Below are 27,566 nucleotides of genomic sequence, written 5' to 3'. Positions count from 1 at the left end.
TTTATGTAGCGATGGACCTTTATTCTTTTTTCCTTTTTTAAGTATAAAAAAATCATTAGTTAGAATCAACAGTCACTCGGACAACTGTTATAATTCTTTTAGTTAAAAATATAGTATGCGGTAATAATTGTCTATAAAATAAAAGATTATATATTTATTAATAAATAAAATATTAATATTAATTATAATTCAGTAAAAAATAATTTTAAAATAAAATTATATAGAAATATAATGTAATTTGAATAATTTTTTAACTAAAAAATAAATAATAAAGCATTTTTAAAAAATTAGAAATATGAACTTAGCTATAAAAAGTCTTTCTGACACATTTATTTATTGTCCAATTTGGTAATTAACATTTCAATTATTCCATTTAAATTCTTGACATTTATTTTTTCAAAAACAATATTTTAAGATCTTCTCTGCTAAAAACTATTCCTTGAGCTATGTTCTATATCCTGTACAAATATTATTTTATTTAATACCAACAATTATTAAAATTTTAATAACAATACATGGGAATTTTTGACAACTTTGCAACTATTATTATAATAATTAAATTAAAGTATAAGGTTTACATAATTATATTATATTCTTAGAACATGTTCTATATTCACATGTATGTTTTCAATCTTTTTTGTTCTTAATAAAAATTAAATTCCCTGAAATATATAGGTGTTTTATGTAGAATTTTACTTTAATATAAATAATTTGGGTTGTGGATTGAGTCAAGTCAAACAATTTACACATACCCATACGAAATTAAAATTATCCAACTCCAATTACCAGTTAATTAATGGGAAGGTGCTATGTCAAATGCACAAATGATTAGAAATAAAATTTAGATTTAAGCTAAATTTAATTTATTTATCAATTTATAAACACGTCATTAAAAAAATATATTTATAGAAGAAATAGGTTAGTGTGAACCTATAATATTTTTAATTAAAATTCTGTTCACCTAATATTTGACCATCAATTTATTAATAAATTCACACTTACCTCTATTAAAAATAATTTATATATAATTAAAATAATACGTTTTAAATTTTATCATATTTGACAAGATTGTGATGTTTTAGAATGACTGTCCGTATCACATAATGATTTAAATTTTATAAATACAATTATTATTTTTCATAATTATAATTAAATGTAAATTTATAAATTAAATTAACATGAATTTTATATCAACATATCACATAATATATTTGCTCTATCCGTTTTTCTTGTCATAATAATATTAATTATTCAACCGAAATTCTAAATTAATAAAAAAAATAGGTGTGGACACGTGTTTATCTAGCTGGACTTGATTGTTGGGTAATTGGATTAAGTTTTAAAAATTAGGGCGTCATTAAGTGCCAAAACATGGTTATAATGATAATAATTATAACAATCAGAATCAATTAAAAGAAAGTTTTCGTGTTATTTAAAATATATAAATTAAGTTATATATTTTTAAATTAATAGACTAATTATAATTATTAAAATATAAATTTCTTTTAAATACAAAGTTTCTAAAATTTTTTAACCTTTTTTTATAAAGAAAATACTACTTACTTTTGAGTCATATAATTTTTTAATAGTATCTAAATATTTTTTATTTAAAAATATAATAATTTAATTTTGTTATTGCAATTCTAGTGATATATTGTAAAGACCCATAATTTAAATAGAAATAAACTCATAAATTAAATTTGAAAGCGAAATAATAAAGTTATGATTTATATTTGTTATACAATACTTTACAATGCACAATATGATTACGTAAATATTCATTCTAAAATAATAAACGAAAATTAAAGAAATATACGAAATGCAAATAACTAAGCAATCCTATGAAGACATTCACTAGCTTTTAAAGAGAGTTCGGGTGGTGAACTATTCACAACCTTTTTGTTGATTGAAATCTAGATATTGATCTTTTTAATCTGAAATAGTTAATGAAAATATGAGTTACACTAACCCAGTAAAAATATCACACTAATCACATATACAGAAAACTGAAGATTGGTAAAAATAAAAAAAAACAACAAATGGAACCCTTAATTTAATGTAATTTCATTTACTATAAATAAAGTCATTTATTTCACATTTGTGTAACAAATCTTTTCTAACAATAATTTATGAAAACTCATATTCATGCACTATTATTTATCACATAGAAAATAACAAGAAACGATCATTTTACATTTTTATCTGCTTACCGGTATCCCTGAGGGTCTATAGAGATGTCCTCCTACTCGTAAACTTAATATCCAATTAAACAGTTAACCAATCGTCCCTATACCCCATCCGGTATGGGCGCCAAACATGCTACCACCTTGACACATCGTCCGATATTAGGGTGAACCATATCTCCCAAACCTTACTGATAAAGGACTTTTCAGCCCCGTCCGACTAAGGAAACATTCACGGTAAGGATTCTCTATATGTCGGGCCCGTCCACCCTTTTTGGGGTACCTAGTAAGTCTTTCCTATACAAATTTTTATCAGCATAACAATCAACCATGCAATAATCATATTGCATTTTATAGTCACTGTTCACTTAAACAACAATATAGTTTAACACAGCTAAATAACTAATAATCGGAATACTGGCACGCAATGCGGGAAAATAAATAACAAAATAACCAAAAAGACCCTAAAAATTATTAATTGAGTTACACACAGTATAATAATAAACAAATATAGACAATATAGAAAAATAAACAAGAAATCATAACGATTGTAAACTATTCGGCTCCAGCTTCACTAATGACTTGTAATTATTTTTAAAGTTCTCTAAGTTTTCATAAAAATACATAATTATTAATTATTAAGTCTCAATTTGCGGTAATGGAGAAATTGGTCAGGAATTCTTACCTTGATCAGTGTTTCGAGATGCTGCACTGTCTACTACGTTTTCTAATGGATACCGAATTTATTGGATTTCCTAAACTATCTATGGTGAATCTAAAACACTTATCACGTACCTAAAAATATTATAGAAATTCAGAATCGGTGTTCAAAACTTGTTCCAGCCAATTTCGGGGTCCCAGCATAGTGGCTCCGCCGCCCACGGCAGCGGTTCGCCTCGGTCTAGTTGGTTTTGGTTGATTTTGGTCGGTTTTGGTCAGTTTTTGGATAATTTTGGCTATATTCCTATAAAAAAACATGTCAGGGGCCTCGGTTGATCAAAAAATTATAGAAAACCAAACTCATTTGCGAGGGGGGCACCTTCGGGTGCAACAGCTCCGCCGGTTCTCTTTTGTGGTTGAGATTCTTTCTTCGATCAACCTGCACAGAAAAAGACGATGAACACAATAGTTGAAAAATAACGTGAAACAGGAAACAAAAATCGGGAAGGGGCTCATCGGAGGAGTTTTGGGACTTTGGCTGTGGCGGTTCCCGCGAGCTTCGCCCACGGTTTCTGGCTCACCCGCCGAGTTTTGCCCGTGATTTTTGGCTCACCTGTCGTCCTTTTTGCTCCGATTTGGCCATAAGGGTGTTTGGAATAAAATTCCAAATGGGTAGGAGAATTTTTACTTTTTTTGGCGGTCAGAGGTGGCTTCGATGAGGTAGAAGTCGACAGTCGACTATCTTTTTCAGTGACTGGTTTTTCTTCTCCAGTTGGAGGCTGGCGGCTAGGGTTCAGGTTCAATGTGATGCGAAATATTTATACTCAGCTCGCGTTAATCTGGACTGTTCATCGCATTTGATCTCGACCGTTCGATCACGTTTAAGAATAAAATAAATCTAAAACTTTCATCGTGATTTGATCTTAACCGTCTGATCACGTTTAAAAAAAATGGATCTGAAATGTTCATTGCGATTTGATCTTGACCGTCTGATCGCGTTTAAAGGGAGAACAAATTCGGGTAATCCATGCGCGCTGGATCGATCCTAAACCGTTCGATCGTGGGGCACACGGATCCCCCACGTGGCATCCTGCGTGACACCGACGTTAGTGTGCTTTGCCACACAGCGTGCTTGCTGACTAGGAAGTCCTACGTAGCAAAAATTTTTTTATTTGCACTATGACCTCTAATTTTCGATATTTCTTTCAAAAACATCCTCCAAACCCAAATTTTTACCCATTTTTTCTCAAAATTATTTTCAATTTTATCTCTAACCTATTCTTTTTTCATAAATTCAATAAAAATTAAAATAAAATTTTTATATATTTAAAATGCTAAAATTGATCTCATGCCAAATTCTGGACCCGAGTATTACAACTCTCCCCCCTAAAAGAAATTTGGTCTTTCAAATTTATTTTCCTATCACTTAATCAAACAGTTGAGGATACTGAGCTCTGAATTCTGATTCTAGCTCCCATGTGGCCTTTCTTTATGTGTGATTTTGCCATAGGACCTTAACGAAGGAAATTTTTCTGTTGCGGAGTACTTTACTTTTTCAGTCTACAATACCTACTGGTACATTCTCGTATGATAGATCCTCCTATAGTGAAATGAGTTCATGGGCCAAGATGTGAGAGGGGTTCGAGTTATACTTGCGTAGCATTGACACATGAAACATATTATAGACCCTAGATAGCTCTAGAGGTAGTGTCAGTCTGTAGGTCAATTCTGTCTAAGATCTTAAATGACTCAATAAATCGGGGATTTAGTTTTCCTCTTTTGTTAAACCTACTATTCCATTGAAATGAGTGACCTTGAGGAACACTCGATCACCTTTCTCAAATTTCAAATCCCTCCTTCGAGTGTCCGCATAACTCTTTTGTCTATTTTGAGCCGTCTGGATGTTCCTCTTACTCTTAACTATTTTGGTTGTAGTCTTTTCCATAAGATCTGGACCGAATAATTTTTTATCACCCACCTCTTCCCAACAGATTGGCAATCTGCAGGGGGCGGTCATATAACATCTCGTACAGAGCCATACTAATACTTGTTTGGTAACTGTTATTATAGACGAACTCTATTAAGGGTAAATGATCATTCCAATGGCCCCCGAAGTCAATAACATAAGCTCGGAGTATATTTTTCAATATCCGAATCGTCTTTTCTGATTGTCCATCGGTTTGATGGTGGAATGCAGTACTAAGAGACAGTTTCATTCTCATGATTTACTAAAAACTAGAACAGAACCGAGAAGTGAACCTGGGGTTCATGTTGGATATTACTGTCACTGATACTTCATGTAACTTGACTATCTATCAAATATACATTCTTGCTAACTTGTCTAAGGGGTCGGTTATCTTGATGTCCAATAAGTGAAAAGACTTGGTGAGCCAGTCAATAATTACCCAAATGGCATCATGTTCTAAATGTACCCTAAGTAATCTTGTCACGAAATCTATTGTGATGTATTCTCACTTCCACTCCGAAATCAGTAATGGCTGAAGTAGCTAGTTTGGGCGTTGATGCTCTACCTCGACCTGCTGATACACTATATACTTAGAAACAACGTCGGCCATCTCTCTTTTCATCTCGTTCTATCCAAGCCGGAGTCATATACTTTTATACATTTTAGTGCTTATAAGATGCATAACAAACTTTGAACTATGAACCTCTGTCATGATGTCCAATTTCAGTTCATTGTCACATAAAACACACACTCTATCCTGAAATTTGAGTAACTCATTGGTAGATACTCGACATTCTGAATTTACTCCCTGTTCTGCATTTTTTCTGAGAGTTGCTAGGATGAAATCGGCGGATTAAGCTTTTTTTATTCTCTAGATAAACTCAGGTTGACCAATCAGCTGGGTTAAACACGTAACTCTCTCCAGGTCCTGAAGTCGTATCTGTTATGCGGCCCCTATTACCTTGCATTCTAAAACCATTAGGTGAGCTAACATATCTGTACTTTTTCTGCTGAGTGTGTCGGCTACCACATTGCCATTACTTGGATAATACAAAATGTTACAATCATAGTTCTCTAGGAGTTCTATCCATCGTCTCTGACGCATGTTGAGATCCTTTTAAGTGAATATGTGTTTCAAATTTTTATGGTCGGTAAAAATCTAAAAAGTCTCTCTATACAAGTAATGACACCAAGTCTTCAAGGTGTGGATAATCGCGACAAGTTCTAAATTGTGGGTATAGTAGTTTTTATCGTGACTCTTCAACTGCCTGGATCTATAGGTTATGACCTTCCTATACTACATCAGAACACAACTCAACCCCAAGTAGGAGACATCACTATAAACTGTATATCCACCTGTCCCGCTCGGCAAGGCGAACACGGGTGTAGTAGTCAATCGCTCATTTAATTCTAAAAAGCTCCTTTCACAGTTCTCGTTCCACTCAAACTTGACGTTCTTCTTTGTGAGCTGAGTCAAAAGAGCAATTAGGTTAGAAAATTCTTTTACAAACCTGCGGTAATAACCTATAATTCTCAAAAAACTACGAATTACCTTGACCGATGTCAATTTCTCCCAACCAAACACTGTCTCAACTCTTTCAGGGTTCACTGACACTTTATCCATTGATATGATGTGCCCTAAGAAGGTAATCTGCTTGAGCTAGAACCCACACTTACTCAACTTTGCATACAATTTCTTTTATCTGAGAACCTGCAAAACCTGAATCAGATGGTAAATGTGTTCCTCTCTGTTTTTTTAATAGAATAGGATATCATTGATAAATACAATAACGAACTGATCCAAGAATTATCTGAAAAACCTATTCATCAAATCCATAAAAATGACTAGTGCGTTGGTTAGTACAAATGACATGACCAGGAACTCATAGTGTTTGTACCTAGTTCGGAAAGCTGTTTTGGAAATGTCTTCTGTCTTGATCTTTACCTGATGGTTATCTGAACGCATGTCTATTTTGGAGAAGACCTGAGCGCCCTGTAACTGATCAAAAAGGTCATCAATCATGGGAAGAGGTACTTGTTCTTGATCATGACCCTATTTAATCCCTTATAGTCAATACATAATCTCAACTTCTCATCCATTTTTTTTGTAAATGTGACTCCAGTACCCCAAGCAGAAATACTATGTTGGATGAACCCACTATCCTGCAGTTTTTTTATTTATTTCCTCAACTCTTCCATCTCTATATGACTCATGCAGTAAGGAAAAACTAAGGTAGGGTGTGTGCAAGCTGAATATCTATGGTGAACTCAACTTTTCTGTCCACTAATAGTCTGAGAAGTTTATTAAAAAATACATTCGGGAAGTCTCGAACTACTTGGATCTCTTGAATACAAATTTCTTTATTAAATTTGTCCAGTGTAGAGAAAACAATCGAGCTAAAGAGCTATGTAATAAGGAAATTGTTATGAGGGAATAATATTCCAAACTTCTATTAGCTTGTAAATGACTATTCGTTAGGAGGCTTAAATTCAATTTTTTTTCGTGAAAACAATCCTCAGTGGCTTGATACATCGCTAACCAGTTCATTCTTAGAAATACATCAAGGTCCCCCATGTTAATCTCTATCAAGTCCATCATGAGTAAAACCGAGTCCCATAGAAGAGGGGTTAGATGTTGCTGGGAAGGGACTGGGTGGCCCTGTAATGGTGCCAGATGATACGGTGGGGGCTCCAAATTGTATTGTGATGGTGTCGGATGATATGACGAAGGAGCAAGGTTGCATCGAGGCGGTGTTAAATTCTCTCGTTGTAGGGGTGGCTCATATTGTGGAAGTGGTGGAGGGTCATACAGTTCTCTCCTCTTTTTCCTGGCCTACTAGGCAGAATCTCTAAAATCTCGAAGAGCCGATCGACATTCTCTCGAAGTGACCCGTCTCGGACTACCCTGTTTAGTAAGGGACCTCTTCTACTCGTGTCTTTGTACTTATTTTTTACAAGCAAGGGTTGGACGATCGTTTGTATTTAGTATTTTTAAGTCTTTGTATAAGGAATGGTTTCGAGAAACGTGACTATGATACCAACTGTAAAAGTCCAGAATTTAAATAGAAATAAAGTTAAATTAAATGTGGAAATAAAATAATAAAGTTATGGTTTATATTCCTTACATAATACTTTAGAATATCCAATAAGATTATAGAAATGTCCATTCTAAAAGAACAAACGAAAATCAAAGAAATAAACGAAAAACAAATAACTAAGCAATCATAGGATGACCTTCACTAGCTTTTGAAGGGAGTCCAGGTAGTGAACTATTCACAACCCTCTTGTTGATTGAGATATGAATCTTGATCATTTTGATTTGAAATAGTTAATGAAATGGTGAGCTATACTAGCCCAGTAAGAATATCACACTTGTAACGGCCCCGGAAATATTAAAATGAAATGAGTATTTAAATATATCAAATGCGGAAGCGAGATCAAAATTTCAGTTAACATCCCTTACACGAAAAATCAAAAACGTACTTAAAATATAAAAGATTAAACTAACTAAGAGAGAAACTCGAAAATAAAACTATGAGTATGACTACAGAGTCTCTAGGCATCCCATTCGTCGTCCTCCTGCGGAACGGGCTCGGGAACCATGTCTTCCTGATCTGAAATGGTTAAATAAGGAGTGAGCTACACTAGCCCAGTAAGAACATCACGATATCTCACCGTCACGGAGGTAAAGGTGGGTAGAAAAATACAAAAAGACCAATAGAGCATAATTTACAACAAACTCGTTTATTAACATGAAAACCTTTACCATCCACTTACCTCGGTGGAATTTATGAAAACAATATAAGAAAAACAATAACATTATCATAATCATTGAATAATATAAGCTGTAAAACATAACACTTATCACGCCTCTTGTAATTCAATCATTGTACAACATATTTTTTTCTCATTTACCAGTCTACTAGTATCCGTGGGGGTCCATAGGGGTTCCGCTACCCGTTAACGTTTAACATTCATAATCAGTTTCCAGGGCCGTCCCCATACCCCGTCCGGTATGGGCGCCAAAACCATGAACCTCAATACCCTGTCCGGTATGAGGGTGAAACGGGCCGTCCCCATACCCCGTCCGGTATGGGCGCCAAAACCATAAACCTCAATACCCCGTCCGGTATGAGGGTGAAACGGGTCGTCCCCATACCCCGTCCGGTATGGGCGCCAAAACCATAAGATCTCCATACCCCATCCGGCATGTGAGACCACAATCCCGGTAGGGTTCCCTACGGACCCGGTCCGTCCACCATCTCCCAGGATATCTAGTCAGGCTGACCCCCATAATACAATTATCAGTCTACACAATCTTTCATTTTCCTTTTCCTCAGTCAACATCATCAATTCACATACAAACAAGCAAAACAGTAATTCATGCCAAACAGACAACATACAGTATCAGTTTTTCAGTCATTCAACCCATGATTAATAAAAACGTAGTATATGCACACAAATCTGTAAAATGAACACATCAAACCTCATTTTGCATTTAAAGCTGTAAACAGGCCAAATAACAGTAAATCACCAATCACACTAGACTCGGGCTCCATTAGCCACCTTAAGCAATTTCACACATTCGTTAATTCAAGAAATACCGTTTTATCATTTTGAACTTTAATACCGTGATAGGAAATAGGGTGAGGGGTCCTTACTTGTTTTCGGGATCCGAATACGATTCACAGTGCGCCTGCAGGCCGTCCCTAATTTTTCCCTGAATTTTTCCCGGGGAACTGAAACACACTAACAGTACCTGCACGTGTTCCAAAAAAAAACCCAAATTAGGCCCAGGGCCTCTTTCGGCCCAAATCGCAACTCCGGCACGGCGGCTCCGCCGTGCTCCGGCGACGGCGCCGCCGCTGGCGGCGGCGAGTCGCCTTGGGTTGGCTGTTTTCGGCCAAATTCGGCCACACTCGCATTGGTCCTTGTCAAAAAACAACCCTAGGGCCCTAGGGGGGCAAAAAAATCACGGAAAAACGGAGCTTACCGGCGGCGGCGCTCTCGGGTGCGGCGGCTCTCCGGCGAGGTTCGTGTTTTGGTGATTCGGCTCCGGTCAACCTGTAGAGAAAAGAATGGTGATCACGGTGATATAAAAATTGCATCGAACGGAGGTCGGGAAGGGCCTCGTCGGAGGCAAAAACCGAGAGGGGGCATGGCGGCGCCGCTGGGCTTCGGCCGCGTATTCCGGCCGTTTGGCCGGGATTTTGGCCTCGATTTGGCCATAGGAGGAATCAGCGGGGAAAAACGAGTCGGGGGTATGAAATTTACCTCGATCGGCGGTCGGAAATTTCCCCGGTGCGGCGGCGGGTGGCGTCGGTCAGCCTCTGGTTCGTCTTCTCCGGCGAGCGGCGGGCGGCTAGGGTTTGTGGTCTGGTGTGGGGGTTCTATTTATAACCCCTTGCCTTTTGATCTCAGCCGTTCATTTCGTTTTAATCTGGGCCGTCCGATCGCGCGATTGATCTGGGCCGTCGGATCGCACCCACGCGGATCGCCAACGTGGCTCCTTTCGGAGTGACGCGGTCTTGCCACGTGGCAGGCCCCGGTTAGCCGGGACTGCTGACCGGGCCTGCTGACGTGGCTGCTGACGTGGCCCCCCCCCCCCCCCCTTTTTTTTTTTTCCTCCTTTCCGGGTGCTACAACACTAATCACATATACGAAAAACTAAAAATTAGTAAATTAGAAAAATAACTAATAGAGCTATTAATTTACTATAAAGAAAGTCATTTATTCCATATTTATGTAATAAGTTTTTTCCAACAATAACTTATAAAAATTCATATTCATCCACTCTTATTTATCACATAGAAGATAACAAGAAACGATCATTTTATATTTTTTCCTGCTTACAAGTACCTCTGGGGTCCATAGGGATATCATCCTACTCGTAAACCTAATATCCAATTAAACAGTTAACCAGCCGTCCCCATATCTCGTCCTGTATGGGTGTAAAACATACCACCACCTTGATACCCCATATTGTATGAGGGTGAATCATATCTCCCAAACCTTACTAGTAAGGGACTTCCCAGCCCTGTTCGAGTGAGGTAATATTCATAGTAGAGTTTCTTATGTACCAGGTCCGTTCGCCCTTTCCCGGGTACCTAGTAAGTCTTTCTTATACAGATTTCCATCAGCATAACAATCAACCATGTAATAACCATATTTCATTTAATACTCACTGTTTACTTAAATAACAATATACTTTAATACAGCTAAATAACCAATGACCAGAATACCGACACACAATACAGGGGAAATAAATAATAAAATAACCAAAAAAACCCTAAAAACTATCAATTGAGTTATGCATAGTATAACAGTAAAAAAATATAGGCAATATAGAAAAATAAACAAAAAATCAAAATGACTGTGAACTAACCGGTTCTCGCTCAACTAGTGACATGTAATTATTTTTAAGGTTCTTTAATTTTTCACAAAAAATACACAATTATTATTTATTAAGCTTCAATTTGCTGTAACGGAGAAAAGAGTGAGGAATTCTTACCCAGATCGGTGTTTCGGGATGTCGCGCTGTCTACTACACTTTCTAAAGGGTACCGGATTTCCTGAATTATTTCTCAGAATCCAAAACACTTGTTACGTACCTAAAAATTCTATAGGAATCCAAAATCAGTGTCTAAAATTTATTTCGACCAATTTTGGGGTCCTGACACGGTGGTGGTTCGCCTCAGCCTAGTCGTTTTTTGCCACTTTTGGCCGGTTTTTGGACGATTTTGGCCGTATCCCTGCAGAAAAACATGTGAGGGACCTTAGTTGACTGAAAAATCGTATAAAATCGAACTCACCAGCGGGCAGGGGGGAGGGACCTCCTGGTGCGACAGCTCCGCCAGTTCTCCTTCGCGGCTGAGATTTTTTCTTCGGTCAACTTGCACATAAAAAAGGTAGTGAACATAATGGTCAAAAAATCACGTGAAACGAGAATTGGAAAGAGGCTCATCAGAGAGGTTTTGGGACTTTGATTGTGGTGGCTTTGCCGAGTTTCACCACGATTTTTGGCTCACCTGCCGTCTCTTTTGCTTTGATTTGGTCATGAGGATGTTTGGAATCAAATTCCAAGTGAGTAACAGAATTTTTACCTTTTTTGACGGTTGGAGGTGGCTCCGGTGTGGTGGCGGTCGACTCCCTTCTCCAGCAACTGGTTCTTCTTCTCCAGCGGGAGGTTGACGACTAGGGTTCGGATTTAATGTGATGCGAAATATTTATACTCACATCACGTTAATCTGGTATATTCATCGTATTTGATCTTGACCATTCGATTGCGCCTAATGAAGAAACGAATTTAGGATGTTCATCGTGATTTAATTTTGACCGTCCGATCGTATTTAAAGAGGAAATGAATCTGGATCATTTATCGCAATTTGATCTCGACCGTCTATGTGTACGGGATCAATCCTGGACCGTTCGATCGCAGGGCACGCGAATCGCCTGCTTGACATCCCTCGTCGCACCGATGTCAGCGTGCCTTATCACGCGACGTGTTCTGGTTCGTCGGAGTTGCTAACTGGGCGGTCTTAGGTAATCAATTTTTTTTATTTGCACTATAACCCCCCACTTTCTGATTTTTTTTTAAAAAACACCTATCGAATCCAACTTTTCACATTTTTTTTAAAATTATTTTCAATTTCATCCATATCTTATTTTGTTTTCATAAATTTAACAAAAATTAAAATAAATTAATTTAAAAATAAATTTTTTATATATTTAAACTATTAAAATTGATTCTAGACTAAATTCTGAACTCAAGTATTACATATATAAATAAATTAAATTAACACTCTCATTATATTATAAATTAATCATGTTATACACAAAATTAGGAGCTATATATATGTATGTTACACGCCTTCCTTATAAACTTTTGACATAATTTTCATTTTAAAAATATGTCATAACTCCTGATGCCAGCTAATCATTTTTAAATTCCAAAATAGAACCTCATTTGGTCAATTTTTAATGTGAAAGTCAAAAGCGTGAAATTAGTTTTTTAAAAATAAAAAATTTCAGACAATATTTTTTAAATAATTTTTTAATACACATAAAATTCTCGTTTGGTTAAATGCCAGCTAATCATTTTTTAATTTAACGTTAATCACGAGAGTCAAAAGTTTAAAAATAATATATATATTTTTTTTAAAAAAGTAAATTAGTTAAATGCATTGTCAACATTTTATTTTGTTTAATAAAATGTTAACGTTCTTAATCATGTCTAATTTGTGTTTTCACTTAATTATTGGTCAAATTTTTTTTATACCTAATGACACGTTATATTAATAAAAATAAACATGTGTTATGTTTATTATCAGCCAAATTTATTTCATATTTACTATAACAAATAATTTATGCAAACTTATTGATTTATATTGTTGAATACAGAAATTAAAAAAGTTCAATATGTATATACTTAAAGAAATTCACATTATATATAAAATGCTTCAATAATTTCCTGGTAATTAATATTTTTTAAGCTATCTTTTTTTATATAATAATTAAATAAGTGCTCATTCCTAGACTTACTAGGAATCGGGACGTCATCAAACTCATAATTTGGCTATGAAAGGATGCGATACATGAGTTGGGCCATAACTCTCGTAAAGAATTGGATAGTTCAAAAAGCATGACTAATTTATTTTAAATTATATTATAATATTTTTATATTAAATTTTATTATTGGAAGACACCCAATAAAATTTATTTAACTTAATAATTTTTTTAAAAATAAAATGTGTACTCTTTAGACTAAATCGTAATAATAGTTGATTTTTAATAAATTAGATATTATTTAATTAATTTTTTAAAATAATATTTTTTATATATGATTAAATTAATCAACAATATAAATAAAAATAAATAATTTTTTACAGGTAGTTAATTTAGCACAAGCCTCTTTTTTATTAAAAAATACAAATTTTGAATTCTCTATAACAAATTTGATTAAAAAATTAACTGGTATTTATTTTATTTAAAAATATAATAAATTAATTAAATATTTTGTTAATTTATCAGCATTTCAGAAAGTAAAAACAAAAAATAGGTAGGTAGACTAAATCTGAAAGCAACAGAAGCCAAAATGTGAAAATAAAAATAAAAATTAGATAAAATAACGAAAATAGATTGACGAAGATAAATCGAAAACTGAAAACCAAAATGGGGAACACATTCCAATCTTTTCTTACGCGTCTCTGTCGATTCACATTGTCAACGTCAGTTTTCAATCTTGTTATAGCTACGCAATCAAAGCTGATCTTCACTAAGCTAAAGCTTTTTTATAAAAAAAACTGACTCCGCCATTTTTATCAGTCAACAAAGAATCTTAGATAATTCCTGTATTAATGGATATTTATATCTAGTCTAGTCTTTGATCTGTGCTTACAGCTACACAAGCTCGCATATTTAGTATACGATAAAGTTTGAACCCGAGTTACAGGTTGAGAAACTGCGAGAGAGAAGGAGATGGGTAGTTACCGAATGTGCCTCTTATTCAAGCGGAAGTTCAGGGTGACGGAAGCGGGGCCGCCGGAGGACGTCAAAAGTATTTTCAGGCGGTACGCAGACGGAGGGACCCAACTGGGGGCGGAGCAACTGCGGCAGTTTCTAGTTGATGTTCAAGGGGGAGGCAGCGAAACGTCGCTGTCAGATGCGGAGAGGATCGTGGAGGAGGTTCTGAGGAGGAGGCATCCCATTGCCAAATTCACCAGAAACACTCTTACTCTCGATGACTTCCATTATTACTTGTTTTCTGCCGATCTCAATCCTGCTATCAATGATCGGGTGGGTACTCATCCTTCTTTCTCTCTCTTCTTTTTTTTTTTTTTTTCCAATTTCTCTCTGGTTCTTTGTTGTATGGTTGCTGAGAAAATGAGGACGAGAAGTGGCAATTTGGACGCTGGATTTACTTGTTAATATCATTTATTTGTTTGCTTGAGTTCATCATCCACCCTACGTTAGAAACTGAAACTTCGGTATTTAATATAATAGCGGATAAATTAGCATAAAAAGATGTTAGTTGTCTTCTTAAATTGCTGTTGTATTGGTGTTACTATAAGTTCCTTCGTTTTCTGGATCTGAATTTTTAAAATTAGGATGTTTCAGTTATAAATTCAAAGTATGTTTGAACAAGAACTTATTTGGAAGCGGTAGTTTCATGAAGTCATTTCCATTTAGCTTAGTTTAAATTTTATTAATTTTGATAGGGTTTAAGAGAAAAATATCCCAATACTGCTTAGAATTTATTTATAATTGAATTTTTAAATTTTCAAACGAGTTCCATAAACATAAATCTTTTGCATAAACATTGATCTTTTGTTATGAACATTCTGGAACAAGCATTCAACGGATTGATAACATTTGAGAATTAATACTTGATTTTCTTCATTGGTTGGCTGCTGTCTGTGGATTCATCAATACTTGAATAATTGTTGTTTCTGTAGATAGGATATACACACACACATATTTACTCTTGGCATGGAGTTTGCTATTCAAGATGGGGTTATTTATATGTTGTTTTTGGTTAACGATAGAAAGATGATTCTGGTTTTACTTTTTTCCATTTCGTCTACACTCGTTGAGCCATGCTAGATATCTAACTACATCTTACATACAGGTCCACCATGACATGAATGCTCCTTTGTCTCACTATTTTGTATATACTGGGCACAATTCATATTTGACAGGAAACCAGCTCACTAGTGATAGCAGTGATGTTCCGATAATAAAGGCGTTGCAGAGAGGGGTGAGAGTAGTCGAACTTGATATATGGCCAAATTCTGCAAATGATGATGTGATAGTTTACCATGGAAGGTAATCTTTTTTAAGCTCAGTTTTTTTGGATGAAAAGGAATAGGTTTTTGTTTTTATTTTTTTCCTCGTATGGACAAAAGGAATAGCTTCGAAATTAAGGCCATTGGCTTAGATAAAAATATAGAGTATCTACAACTGTTTTTAGCTTCAATTAAATTGGAGGGTGTGATTATTGTAGTGCTTTGCTTGATGCTAATAGAGTCAAGCTGGTGCTTTTCATATTTAGAGATATCTCATTGCAAAATCTTTTTGTGATCTCCTTTCAATTTTTTTTTGTTATCCTCCCTGAGCCGTCCTTGATATGTGTTCTGATCTAGGACCTTGACATCTCCAGTGGACCTCATCATATGTTTGCGATCAATTAAAAAGTATGCTTTTTCTGCATCACCATATCCTCTCATAATCACTCTTGAAGACCATCTTACACCATATCTCCAAGCTAAAGTTGCAAAGGTTCTTTTTCTCCTGTAATTCTAGCCACTTATCTTACTTATGACTATATTTTACTGATTAGGAAATTATACTCCTGTAGATGCTTATTCAAACGTTTGAAGGTACACTATTTTACCCTGAATCTGAATCATTAGAAGAGTTCCCTTCCCCAGAAAAGCTAAAGCACCGGATTATAATTTCAACTAAACCTCCAAAAGAGTACCTTGAAGCTAATGGTAAAAACAAAAGAAGTAATTTGGAGAAGGAAAAGGATTCTGATGATGATGCATGGGGAAAGGAGGCAGAAGATACAGCTGAAGAAGAAGATGACGAGAAGGTTAGCTGTGAACTGAAATGAATTACATACTGACTATGTATTTAACCTAAATTTTGCATTTATCCTAAGGTGGTTACTTGAAATCTTGTTCTACTGGCTTACAGAGTGATAGCGATGCAAGTGCAATCAATCAGGATTATGATGTTATGAGCTGTGATCCTGAATCATGCCAACTGGCTGCACCTGAATACAAACATCTGATTGCCATTCATGCAGGAAAACCCAAGAATGGCTTGAAAGAGGCGCTTAAAGTCGAACCTGGTAAAGTTAGACGTCTTAGTCTGAGTGAACAAGCACTTGAAAAGGCTGCTGAATCAAATGGTACAGATGTTGTGAGGTAGTTTTTCATATTAATTTTTATTTCGGGGTTTCTGACATTATATGCTCAGCATCTACATTCTTGAGATTTTCTTCTACTTCTTTCCTTTTATGGAACCGGATAGTAGTTATCAGGTTTGAGACTTTCCACAAAATTTTAAATATGATTTATTATCTGAAACATTCAGATTTACTCAGAAGAACTTTTTGAGGATATACCCCAAAGGTACTCGGTTTAATTCCTCTAACTACAACCCACTAATTGGTTGGATGCATGGAGCTCAAATGGTTGCATTTAACATGCAGGTTTTGTCTCTACCTTCACTTTTTTTAATATTTTTTTTTCATTTTTGAGTTTACTAGGTCAAGAAATCATATATTCTACATCAGAGCTCCACGCTCATTGCATACGGTTTAGCATTTATGCTTCAGAAAAATTTCTCTGTCCTTTCTGATCTGCTAAAATTTTAAGATCTTATTACCATATTGAAATAAGGTTGTAGGGTTTTCAGACAATGAATTTAGCGTTGATATACACCTTAGAGATCTCAGTATTTTATAGCTTTGGTTGCTTTCTAATAAGGATGCTGGAGATGCTGATCTTCATTTGTTCTATCAATCCAACTGAATCTTCTTCAAAAGCTAAAAAGCTATATTTGACCTCAGAATAGCCATTCTTAGTATTATTCTCGTCTGCCAAGGATCAAGTCAAGTCCTGGATCTTAAGCTAGAAGTTTCCAGTTTCCCACCTAGAACTTAGGCAGTATTTGGGACAAATCCAGAATTTTGTCCAGTTCGTTTGTAAATCCACACTTAGTTTAACTAGAAGATGGTAAAAATTCTCACTGAAACAATAATTGGTAGGTGAAATTTGGAGTTAATTGCTTCCAATATATGTAGAATTTCCAAATTATGCCATTTTTTATCATCTTGTAGTTGGACTTGGTTTTGCAAATGAATTCCACAAATTCAATAGATATTTTCTCCAGCTAACCTTAAGGTTGCTACTGTATGCAGAATGTTATTCACCAGTTAAGAAAGTCTAATAAAATGCAAGAAACTTTATAAGACTAAACAAAGGAAACAAAGGAACTGGAAATTTGGAAGGGGATCATTGGTAAGCTTGAACTTGCTTCTTCATTTATTGCTTGCAGATTTTGAATAGACAAGCAAAGTAATCTATTGATGGTAAACTAGAAGAAATGGCAGGAAGAAGGAAGTTATCCAAATTTGTAATGTTAATTTTGGCTTAGATAGCTTCTTCTTCTTCTTTTTCTTCTTTCATTTTTTTAAAAAAAAAGCGACATAGACTTATTATCTACAAGGCACCAAGGAGGTGCCATCTTTAACTTTGAATTGAATGTTAATTAGTTTACATGCATTACAATAATTTTTTTATTTCCAAATATCAACAAGTTTAAGTCCAATGGCAGGGATATGGTAAATACCTCTGGATGATGCATGGAATGTTCAAATCAAATGGGGGGTGCGGCTATGTGAAAAAGCCTGATTTTCTAATGAATGTTGGCCCACATGGTGAAGTTTTTAATCCTAGAGCAAAATTGTCTGTGAAAAAAACTTTAAAGGTGAATATTTTGAAGTTAAATTTGTTCTGCCTCCCAACTTCTTTTATTTAATATCTTATTTGTTATTTAACAGGTGAAAGTCTATATGGGAGATGGTTGGCATTTAGATTTTAAAAAGACACACTTTGATACGTATTCTCCTCCGGATTTCTATACTAGGGTAAGTTGACATTCATTACACAGGACTTTATTTTTCCCCCAGAAACCCTCTGGTCTTATTTCAAGATTTTTGCATTTAAAAGCCAAGCCTCAGCTTGCTGCTCAAGAATGAAATTGTTTTAAACACTTGGTGACTTGATCTTTAATTTGTTTTGCAGATCGGCATAGCAGGTGTACCTGCTGACAAGGTAATGAAGAAAACAAAAACGAAACTGGATCAGTGGACTCCTGTTTGGAATGAAGAGTTCACATTTCCATTGACTGTTCCTGAATTGGCCTTGCTTCGGATTGAGGTCCATGAATATGACATGCATGAGAAGGATGATTTCGGTGGCCAAACTTGTTTGCCAGTCTCTGAATTGAAGACGGGAATTCGTGCAGTTCCACTCTATGACCGTAAGGGAGTTATGCTCAAATCAGTGAGGCTTCTTATGCACTTTGAATTTGTGCACTAGGAGTAGCTTTTGTGATGTAGGGACACTTCAGATGATTTTTTTTTTTTTGTAACTTGTTCAGGTGTCCATTTGCTGGCTTATATTCAATCTTGGCTGCTGTTTTTTTTTTTTTTTCTCTTAAATTCTTTCTACTGTTTTCTTGCGAAGAGGTTACTTTTAGACATGAAAAGAAAGCGCGAAGCAGGGATTCGTTTGTCCTTGTTTCATGCTCCCTTGGTATTATTTGCTTTATAAAATTACGTAATTGGGACAATTATTAAGATGGGAATTTCCAGCATTCCGCCAAATAATGTTGCAGTCAACTCCGGGAGTAGAGGCGTGTCAGGCATAGAGCTGTAACACAGTTCTTGATCATTGAGGGTTCCATGGTGATGAAGGAGGTGTACAAGGCACGAGGCATAGAGAAAATAGAGCAAGTTTTGAGGAGGAATCGCAGATTTAAATTCGTTAGGCCTACATTGCAGAAAGCAGAGAAATAATAAATATTCTGGATACTTTAAAAAATATATATATATATTTAAACCAAGAGTTAGTACTTATCCATTAATACATATACAGTAAAATTTTTGCATTTACTACCTTTAATTAGGAATCAGAAATCAACCCTTCTGTATATTCAACATCTGCCATCTACTCATTTAATTAACCATCTGAATAAGAAATTATTTGTGAAAAGATAAAAAGAGTAACTGAAAAACATTAAAAGGGTTTTACGAAGACAGTGGATCATGGATGGGGCAAAGTTTAAACTAAAAGTTTTTCAAGTCATTTCAATTATTTATTTAATTTTTAGGAGGAATTTAATATTCACATTTCCCTACCAATTTAGCACGTCATGTTAAATTATGTATCATGAATTTAATGACAGCTATGTCGCAAGAGGGAGACTTCGAAGTCAAGTGGTTCTGCTGACGTGGATATTTATTATTTTTAACAGATTTATTAATAAGAAAAAAAAAAAAAAAAAAAAACAATGAAATGTACAGAGACTCATTGAAAATATGAAGAAAATGTGGAATGAAGCTTCCTATTTATTTATTTATGTTTTTTAAGGGCCAGTTCTGCAGTGAGCGAGTGCAAGACAGAGACAGAGGCCCCATCTGCTATGTGCTTTGACTTCTTCTGCATAATTCATCCACCTGCAAGAAAGATAACTGGATTAATCTCTAATTGCCCGCAAACCCTAATCTGTCGGGCAGTGAACCTGAGTGACTTCACCGGAAAAAAGTTGCAGAAGCACATGGCGTGAGAGACAGAGATGGAGGCAAGCTATAGAACAAGGGGCTGGTTCAGAAGTAAACTCCGAGTGACAGAAGCAGGCCCACCGGAGGGAGTGAAGGAGGCTTTTGAGAGGTATGCTCAAGGTGGGACCGAGATGAGTGTCGAGCAGCTGCGGCGGTTTATGGTGGAGTTCCAAGAGGAAGGCGGCACAACGCTGGCCGAAGCCAAGAGGATCGTCGAGGCCGTCCTGCTGAGGGGGCATCGCCACATTCCTAACTTCACAAGGAAAACTCAGAACAACACTCTGACTCTCGATGACTTCCATCATTACTTGTTCTCTGCCAGTCTCAATCCTCCCATTGGTAATCAGGCGAGTACTTGTTTTGTCTTGGATTTTTCTCTTTGGTTTCTGAGAAATATGGAGGAAAAATAAAATGAAAGGTCGAGGAGTGTTTGTTAATGTTTATCATTAGTTTTAAATCTGAGGAACTTCGTGATTTTGATGCTAGTGGAGAAATTGGCATGAGAAAGATAATGTTTGTATTTCTAAATTACCATGATCTAGCACCAAATCAGAAAGCTGAGATGGTTTTACGTTGTTACATTTCGTCTACAGTCATCGAGCCATGCTAGGTATCTAACTATATCTCACATACAGGTCGACCATGACATGAATGCTCCTTTGTCTCACTATTTTGTATATACCGGGCACAATTCATATTTGACAGGAAACGAGCTCACTAGCGATACCAGTGATGTTCCGATAATAAAGGCGCTGCAGAGGGGTGTGAGAGTCATTGAACTTGATATATGGCCAAATTCTGTAAAAGACGATGTGCTAGTTTTCCATGGAAGGTGATCGTTTTTTGAACTCCATTTTTTGGATGGAAAGGAATAGCTTTGCTCTTTTTTTTTTCCCCGTATGGAGAAAGGGAATACCTTAGAAATTAAGGCCATTGGCTTAGAGATCTACAGTTGTTTTTACCTTCCAATTGATTATTGTTTAGGGCTTTGCTTGTTGCTTGCTTATAGGGTCGAGCTAGTACTTTTCATATTTAGAGAAATCTCATTGCAAGATCTTTTTGTGGTTTCCTTTCAATTTCTTTTATCCTCCCTGAGCAATCCTTGATCTGTGTTTCTTATCTAGAACCTTGACATCTCCAGTGGAGCTCGTTACATGTTTGAGGTCAATTAAAAAGTATGCTTTTTCTAAATCACCATATCCTGTCATAATTGTTCTTGAAGACCATCTTGACCCACATCTCCAAGCTAAAGTTGCGAAGGTTCTTTTTCTCCCATGAAGTTCTAACCACTAATCTTACTTATGACTATATTTTACTGATTAGGAAATTATACTCCTGTAGATGCTTATTCAAACGTTTGAAGGTACACTATTTTACCCTGAATCTGAATCGTTAGAAGAGTTCCCTTCCCCAGAAAAGCTAAAGCACCGGATTATAATTTCAACTAAACCTCCAAAAGAGTACCTTGAAGCTAATCGTAAAAACAGAAGAAGTAACTCGGAGAAGGAAAATGATTCTGATGATGATGCACGGGGAAAGGAGGCAGAAGAGACAGCTGATGAAAAAGATGACGAGAAGGTTAGCTTTGAACTGAAATGAATTACATAATGGCTATGTATTTAACCTAAATTTTATGCGTGTATTCTAAGGTGGTCACTTGAAATCTTGTTCTACTGGTTTACAGAATGATAGTGATGCAAGTGCAATCAATCAGGATTATGATGTCATGAGCTGTGATCCTGAATCATGCCAACTGGCTGCACCTGAATACAAACGTCTGATTGCCATTCATGCAGGAAAACCCAAGAATGGCTTGAAAGAGGCACTTAAAGTCGAACCTGGTAAAGTTAGACGTCTTAGTCTGAGTGAACAAGCACTTGAAAAGGCTGCTGAATCAAATGGTACAGATGTTGTAAGGTAGTGCTTCATGTTAATTTTCATTTGGGGTTTCTGACCTCGTATGCTCAGCATACCCATTCTTGAGATTTTCTTCCGCTTCCTTCTTTTATGAAACCGGATGTTTGTTATTTGGTTTGAAACTTTCCGCAAATTTTGAATACGAATTATTATCTGAAACATTCAGATTCACTCAGAAAAACTTTTTGAGGATATACCCCAAAAGTACTCAGCGTAAGTCGCTCAACTACAACCCACTAATTGGTTGGATGCATGGAGCTCAAATGGTTGCATTTAACATGCAGGTTTTGTCTCTACCTTCACTTTATTATTATTATTATTATTATTTTTTATTTTTGAGCTTACTAGGTCAAGAAATTATGTATTCTACGTCAGAGCTATATGCTCATTGCATATGGTTTCGCATTTATGCTTCAGAAAAATTTCTGTCCTTTCTGGTCTTCTAAAATTTTAAGATATTATTATCATATTGGAATAGTAGTTGTAGGGTTTTCAGACAGTGATTTAGTGCTGATATACATCTTAGAGATCTCAGTATTTTATAACTGTAGTTGCTTTTCTAAAAAGGATGCTGGAGATGCTGATCTTGATTTGGTCTATCAATCTAACTGAATCTTCTTCAAAAGCTAAAGAGCTCTCTATTGACCTCAAAATAGCCATCCTTAGCATAATTCTCGTCTGCCAAGGATCAACTCAGATCCTGGATCTTAAATTAGAAGTTTCCAGTTTCCTACCAAGAACTTAGGCAGTATTTGGGACAAATCCAGAATTTTGTCCTCTTCGTTTGTAAATCCACACTTAGTTTAACTAGAAGACGGTAACACTGAAACAATAATTGCTGGATGAAATTTGGAGTGAATTGGTTCCAATTTATGTAGATTTCCAAATTACGCCAATTTTTATCATGTTGTAGTTGGACTTGGTTTTGCAAATAAATTCCACGAATTCAATAGATTTGTTCCCCCACCTAGCCTTAAGGTTGCTACTATGAGCAGAATGTTATTCACCGATTAAGAAAGCCTAATAATATAACGATCCGGAAAATCTAAAAGGAAATAGATAATAACTTAAGTGCGCAAGTAAAATAAAAGGTTAAAATTTACATTTCTTACACAATAACTCAAAAGTACTAAACAGGATTATGAAATTCATTTTTTGAAAAAAACACAAGAAATAAGGAAACTAACGGAAAATAAAAAATATTTAGCATCTATTCGTAATCTTCTTGCGGATCGGATTTTGGAATCTGGTTCTTTTGATCTGAAATGGTTAAATAAAGAATGAGTTACACTAGTTCAGTAAGAATATCACACTATATTATCGACACAAAAGTAAAGGTTGGTATAAAATCGAAAACCACTAATGGAGTATTAAATTTAGTAAATTCATTTATCAATCATAAAATCATTTTTCGTTCACTTAACATAGTGGAATTTATGGAAATAATCTGTAAGAACAATAATATCATACAGACCAATATTTCATGTATAATCAGTCATCATAGTATATATTATAAATTCATATCCATTATCAATAAACCAAATAATAACTATTACTCTTTTCACCAACCTGCTGGTATCTATATAAGTTTATAGGGATGTTCCAGCTACACATGAACCCTTTCATTTATCATTCTCAATTATGGGCTGTCCTCATACCTCGTCCGGTATGAGTGTTAATTTATCAAAGTTCAATACCCTGTCCGGTATGAGGATGAAGCGGGTCATCCCCATACATTTTCCGGTATGAGCGCCAAATTATCAAGTCTCTATACCCCGTCCGGTATGGAGACAACGTTCACGGTAGGGTTCTTTATGTATCCTGTCCGTCCACCATCTCTCAGGATATCTAGTAAGACTGCATTTTCATTTAATCATTTAATCACACCATTTCTTTAACGTTTAAATTTCATTTTTTTCAATTCAACGGTAAACACATGAAATAAACCATGCATGCGTTCAAAGCTATAAAATAAATAAATAAGATATCATCATGCAGGTAAACTGTAAAAACAATTAACAACAACAATAGATAATTTTCAGTTCCGATTCCATTAACAACTCGTAATTAATTATGCATGTTTATTAAAATTACACAAAATACCATATTATTATTTATTTAAATTTCAGTTCTATGATAGAGAATAGAGTGAGGGATCCTTACTCGATTTGACGTCCGAAAAGATAAACTGTTTACTGTGCCTACAGGCGGTCCTTGGTTTTCTTGAATTTTTCTACGGGAACTGAAACGCGCTAATAGTACCTACAAATATTCAAAATAAACCCAAAATCAGTCCCAGGACCTACTCGACCAATTTCGGAATTCCGACACGGCAGTCTGCCTCGGGTTAGCCACTTTCGGCCGATTTTGTATCGATCCCTGTGAGAAAACATGTTAAAGGGGTTCGGTTGGCCGAAAAAATATGAAAAACCGAAATTCACTGGCGGCGGGGCTCTTCGGTGCGGCGGCTCCTCCGGCTCACGTTGTGGTTTGGTGTTTTGCTTCAGTCAACCTGTAGAAAAGAAAACGGTGATTACAACGGTGAAAAAATTATACGAAACAAGAATCGAGAAGGGGTTCATCGGAGGCGTTTTGTGAAATTTTCCGCGGCGGTGAGTTTCGCCAGTGTTTTTCGGCCAATTAGTCGGTCTTTTTGCTCCAATTTGGCCATGGGTGAGTTTAAAATTGAATTATGTGCAAATGGGAAAATTTTTACATTTTTTGGCGGTTGGAAAGGGTTCCGGTGCAGCGGCGAATGGCGGCGGTCAGCTCCCCGACGGCTGGGTTGTCTTCTCTGACGAGGGGTTCTGGCAGCTAGGGTTAGGGTTTGGTGCGGATGGGGGTTATATATATTCATCCGTTTTTTATCTGGTTTGTCCATCGCGTTTGATATGAACCGTCCGATCGCGATTAAATAAGAAGTGAATCTGAGCCGTTCATCGCGATCCAATCTGGACCGTCCATCACGATTTACTATGGGTTGTCCAATCGTGTTTGAATCTAGCTGTTCGATCGTGTTTGGGAGGGAGTGCCTCCAGGCCGTCCGTGCGTGCAGGAACGGACCTTACTTGTTCGATCGCGGGCACGCGGATCGCCTACGTGGCCTCCCACGTCAGCATATCTACCACTTGGCGCGTCTTGGTTGGTTAGGGCTGCTGACCAGGCGTTTGACGTGACATAACTTTCTAAAATTGTAATTTGGTTTATTTTTTTCGATTTTTCTTTCAAAAATATTAATAAAATCCAAATTTTCTCCCATTTTTTTGAAAATTATTTTTAATTTAATTCTCCATCAATTTTTTTTTTCATTTTTTTACTCTAAATAAAATAAAATAAAATAATAAAAATTATATTTATCCTTTGTTTAATTAAAAAAAAAAAAATTGTGGGTGTTACCATGCAAGAAACTTAATAAGATTAAATAATGACACAAAGGAATTGGAAATTTGGAAGGGGATCATTGGTAAGTCTGGACTTGCTTCTTCATTCATTGCTTGCAGATTTTGAATAGACGAGCAAAGTAATCTATTGAGGGTAAACTAGAATAAATGGCAGGAAGGAAGGAAGTTATCCGAATTTGAAATGTTAATTTTGACTTAGATAGCTTCTTCTCCTTCTTCTTCGTTGTCTTCTTTTTCTTGTTTCTTTTTTTTTTTTAGTAAAAAAAGCAATATAGACTTATCTACGAGGCATCAAGGAGGAGCGTTCTTTAACTTTGGATTGAGTGTTAATTAGTTTACATTCATATAATAATTTTTTTAGTTCGAAAGATCAAGAAGTTTAAGTCAAATGGCAGGGATATGGTAAATACCTCTGGATGATGCATGGGATGTTCAAATCAAATGGGGGTTGCGGCTATGTGAAAAAGCCTGCTTTTCTAACGAAAGTTGGCCCAAATGGTGAAGTTTTTAATCCTAGAGCAAAATTATCTGTGAAAAAAACTTTCAAGGTGAGGATTTAAAACTTAAATTTGTTATTCCTCCCAACTTCTTTTATCTAATATCTTATCTGTTATGTGACAGGTGAAAGTCTTTATGGGAGATGGTTGGCATTTAGATTTTAAAGAGACACACTTTGATGCATACTCTCCTCCAGACTTCTATACTAGGGTAAGTTGACATCCATTGAACAAGATTTTCATTTTCCCCAGAAACTCTCTGGTCTTATTTCAAGATTTCTGCATTTAAAAGCCAAACATCATCCTGCTGCTCAAGAATGAAATTGTTTTAAACACTTGCCGACTTAGTCTTTAATTTGTTTTGCAGATTGGCATAGCAGGTGTACCTGCTGACAAGGTAATGAAGAAAACAAAAGTAGAACTGGATCAGTGGACACCTGTTTGGAACGAAGAGTTCACATTTCCATTGACTGTTCCTGAATTGGCCTTGCTTCAGATTGAAGTCCGTGAGTATGACATGCATGAGGGGAATGATTTTGGTGGCCAAACTTGTTTGCCAGTCTCTGAATTGAAGACAGGAATTCGTGCAGTTCCACTCTATGATCGTAAAGGAGTTATGTTCAAGTCAGTGAGGCTTCTTATGCACTTTGAATTTGTGCCCTAGGAGCAGCTTTTGTGATGTAGGCACACTTCTGATGATTCTTCTTTTTTAATTTAATCAGATGTCCATTTGCTGGCTTATATTCAATCTTGGCTGCTGCTTTTTCTTAAATTCTTTCTACTGTTTTCCTGAGGATACTTTTATATGTGAAAAGAGAGCACGAAGTAGGGATTCGTTTGTCCATGTCTCTTGCCCCCTTGATGTTATTTGCCTTATATAATCACCTAATTGGGAGAATTATTAAGATGGGAATTTTCTGGATGTTTATTTTTTACTAGGAAATTTGAAGCGATCATCGGAAAGCATCTGCCAGATGATGTTGCACTCAACTCCTGGAGTAGAGGTGTGTCAGCTATAGAGCTATTACAGGGTTCTTGATCGTTGAGAGTTCCATGGTGATGAAGTAGATGTTCAAGGTAGAGGCTGATAGAAAATGGAGCAAGTTCTGCCAAGAGGGATCATATATTTAATTTCATAAAAAGTTAATATTCACATTTTCTCCCAATTTATTTCGTGAGATTAATTAATTGACATGATAAACATCAGAAAATATTATTTGTAAGGGTTAAATGAAACAATTGTAGGCGTAGAAAAAGGAAGTTTGTGACTCTTGCTACTTAAATACAAGTTACAATGAATGTCAAGAGGGAGAATAAGATAAAAGAGAATGTTGACATAATATGTTAAAGAATATGTGAGAATGAATGACCTAATTTTGAGTGCCACTTTGAGAAAATGGTCTTAATGTTAGTAAAGGCAACAAGTGGAGAAGACAATTTTAGAGAGGTTGGCTACTCATAGACACCATCTTTAGTATTTACTGTCAAAAGAATTGTCTCCGTGTTGAGGTCTTTCGCATGAAAAATAATAAGTTAAAATCCTATAGAAACATGATTAATATTGTAAAATTAATAGATAGAAATAAA

General features: G+C 35.8%; 2 protein-coding genes across 5 annotated transcripts; both read left to right on the top strand.

The window, feature by feature from the left end:
* Window positions 1-13,977: 13,977 nt before the first annotated feature.
* LOC110810049 (phosphoinositide phospholipase C 4-like) lies at window positions 13,978-19,029 on the top strand. Its single transcript, XM_022036091.2, has 9 exons — window positions 13,978-14,604; window positions 15,437-15,633; window positions 15,951-16,086; window positions 16,166-16,402; window positions 16,507-16,739; window positions 16,909-17,026; window positions 18,154-18,306; window positions 18,380-18,466; window positions 18,624-19,029. The coding sequence occupies exons 1-9, from the start codon at window positions 14,287-14,289 to the stop codon at window positions 18,918-18,920; spliced, it is 1,776 nt and encodes a 591-aa protein (XP_021891783.1). The 5' UTR covers window positions 13,978-14,286; the 3' UTR covers window positions 18,921-19,029.
* A 933-nt stretch (window positions 19,030-19,962) lies between these two features.
* On the top strand, window positions 19,963-27,239 carry LOC110810050 (phosphoinositide phospholipase C 4-like). 4 transcript variants are annotated; one of them, XM_088214194.1, is made up of 10 exons: window positions 19,965-20,511; window positions 20,800-20,996; window positions 21,289-21,424; window positions 21,506-21,742; window positions 21,849-22,081; window positions 22,248-22,365; window positions 25,878-26,030; window positions 26,104-26,190; window positions 26,347-26,603; window positions 26,919-27,239. In XM_088214194.1, the coding sequence occupies exons 1-10, from the start codon at window positions 20,179-20,181 to the stop codon at window positions 27,016-27,018; spliced, it is 1,851 nt and encodes a 616-aa protein (XP_088070320.1). In that variant the 5' UTR covers window positions 19,965-20,178; the 3' UTR covers window positions 27,019-27,239. The 4 variants fall into 4 exon arrangements, with proteins under 4 accessions (XP_088070323.1, XP_021891785.2, XP_088070320.1 ...); XM_088214195.1 differs by having other exon boundaries at window positions 26,347-26,659; XM_022036093.2 differs by lacking the exon at window positions 25,878-26,030 and having other exon boundaries at window positions 19,964-20,511.
* The last annotated feature ends 327 nt before the right edge of the window (window positions 27,240-27,566 follow it).

Source organism: Carica papaya, chromosome 2 (genome assembly GCF_054855325.1).
Source record: "Carica papaya isolate Zhongbai chromosome 2, ASM5485532v1, whole genome shotgun sequence".
Lineage (NCBI taxonomy): Eukaryota > Viridiplantae > Streptophyta > Magnoliopsida > Brassicales > Caricaceae > Carica > Carica papaya.
Note: the sequence above shows the minus strand (reverse complement) of the source record. Positions and strands in the feature narration are given on the sequence as shown.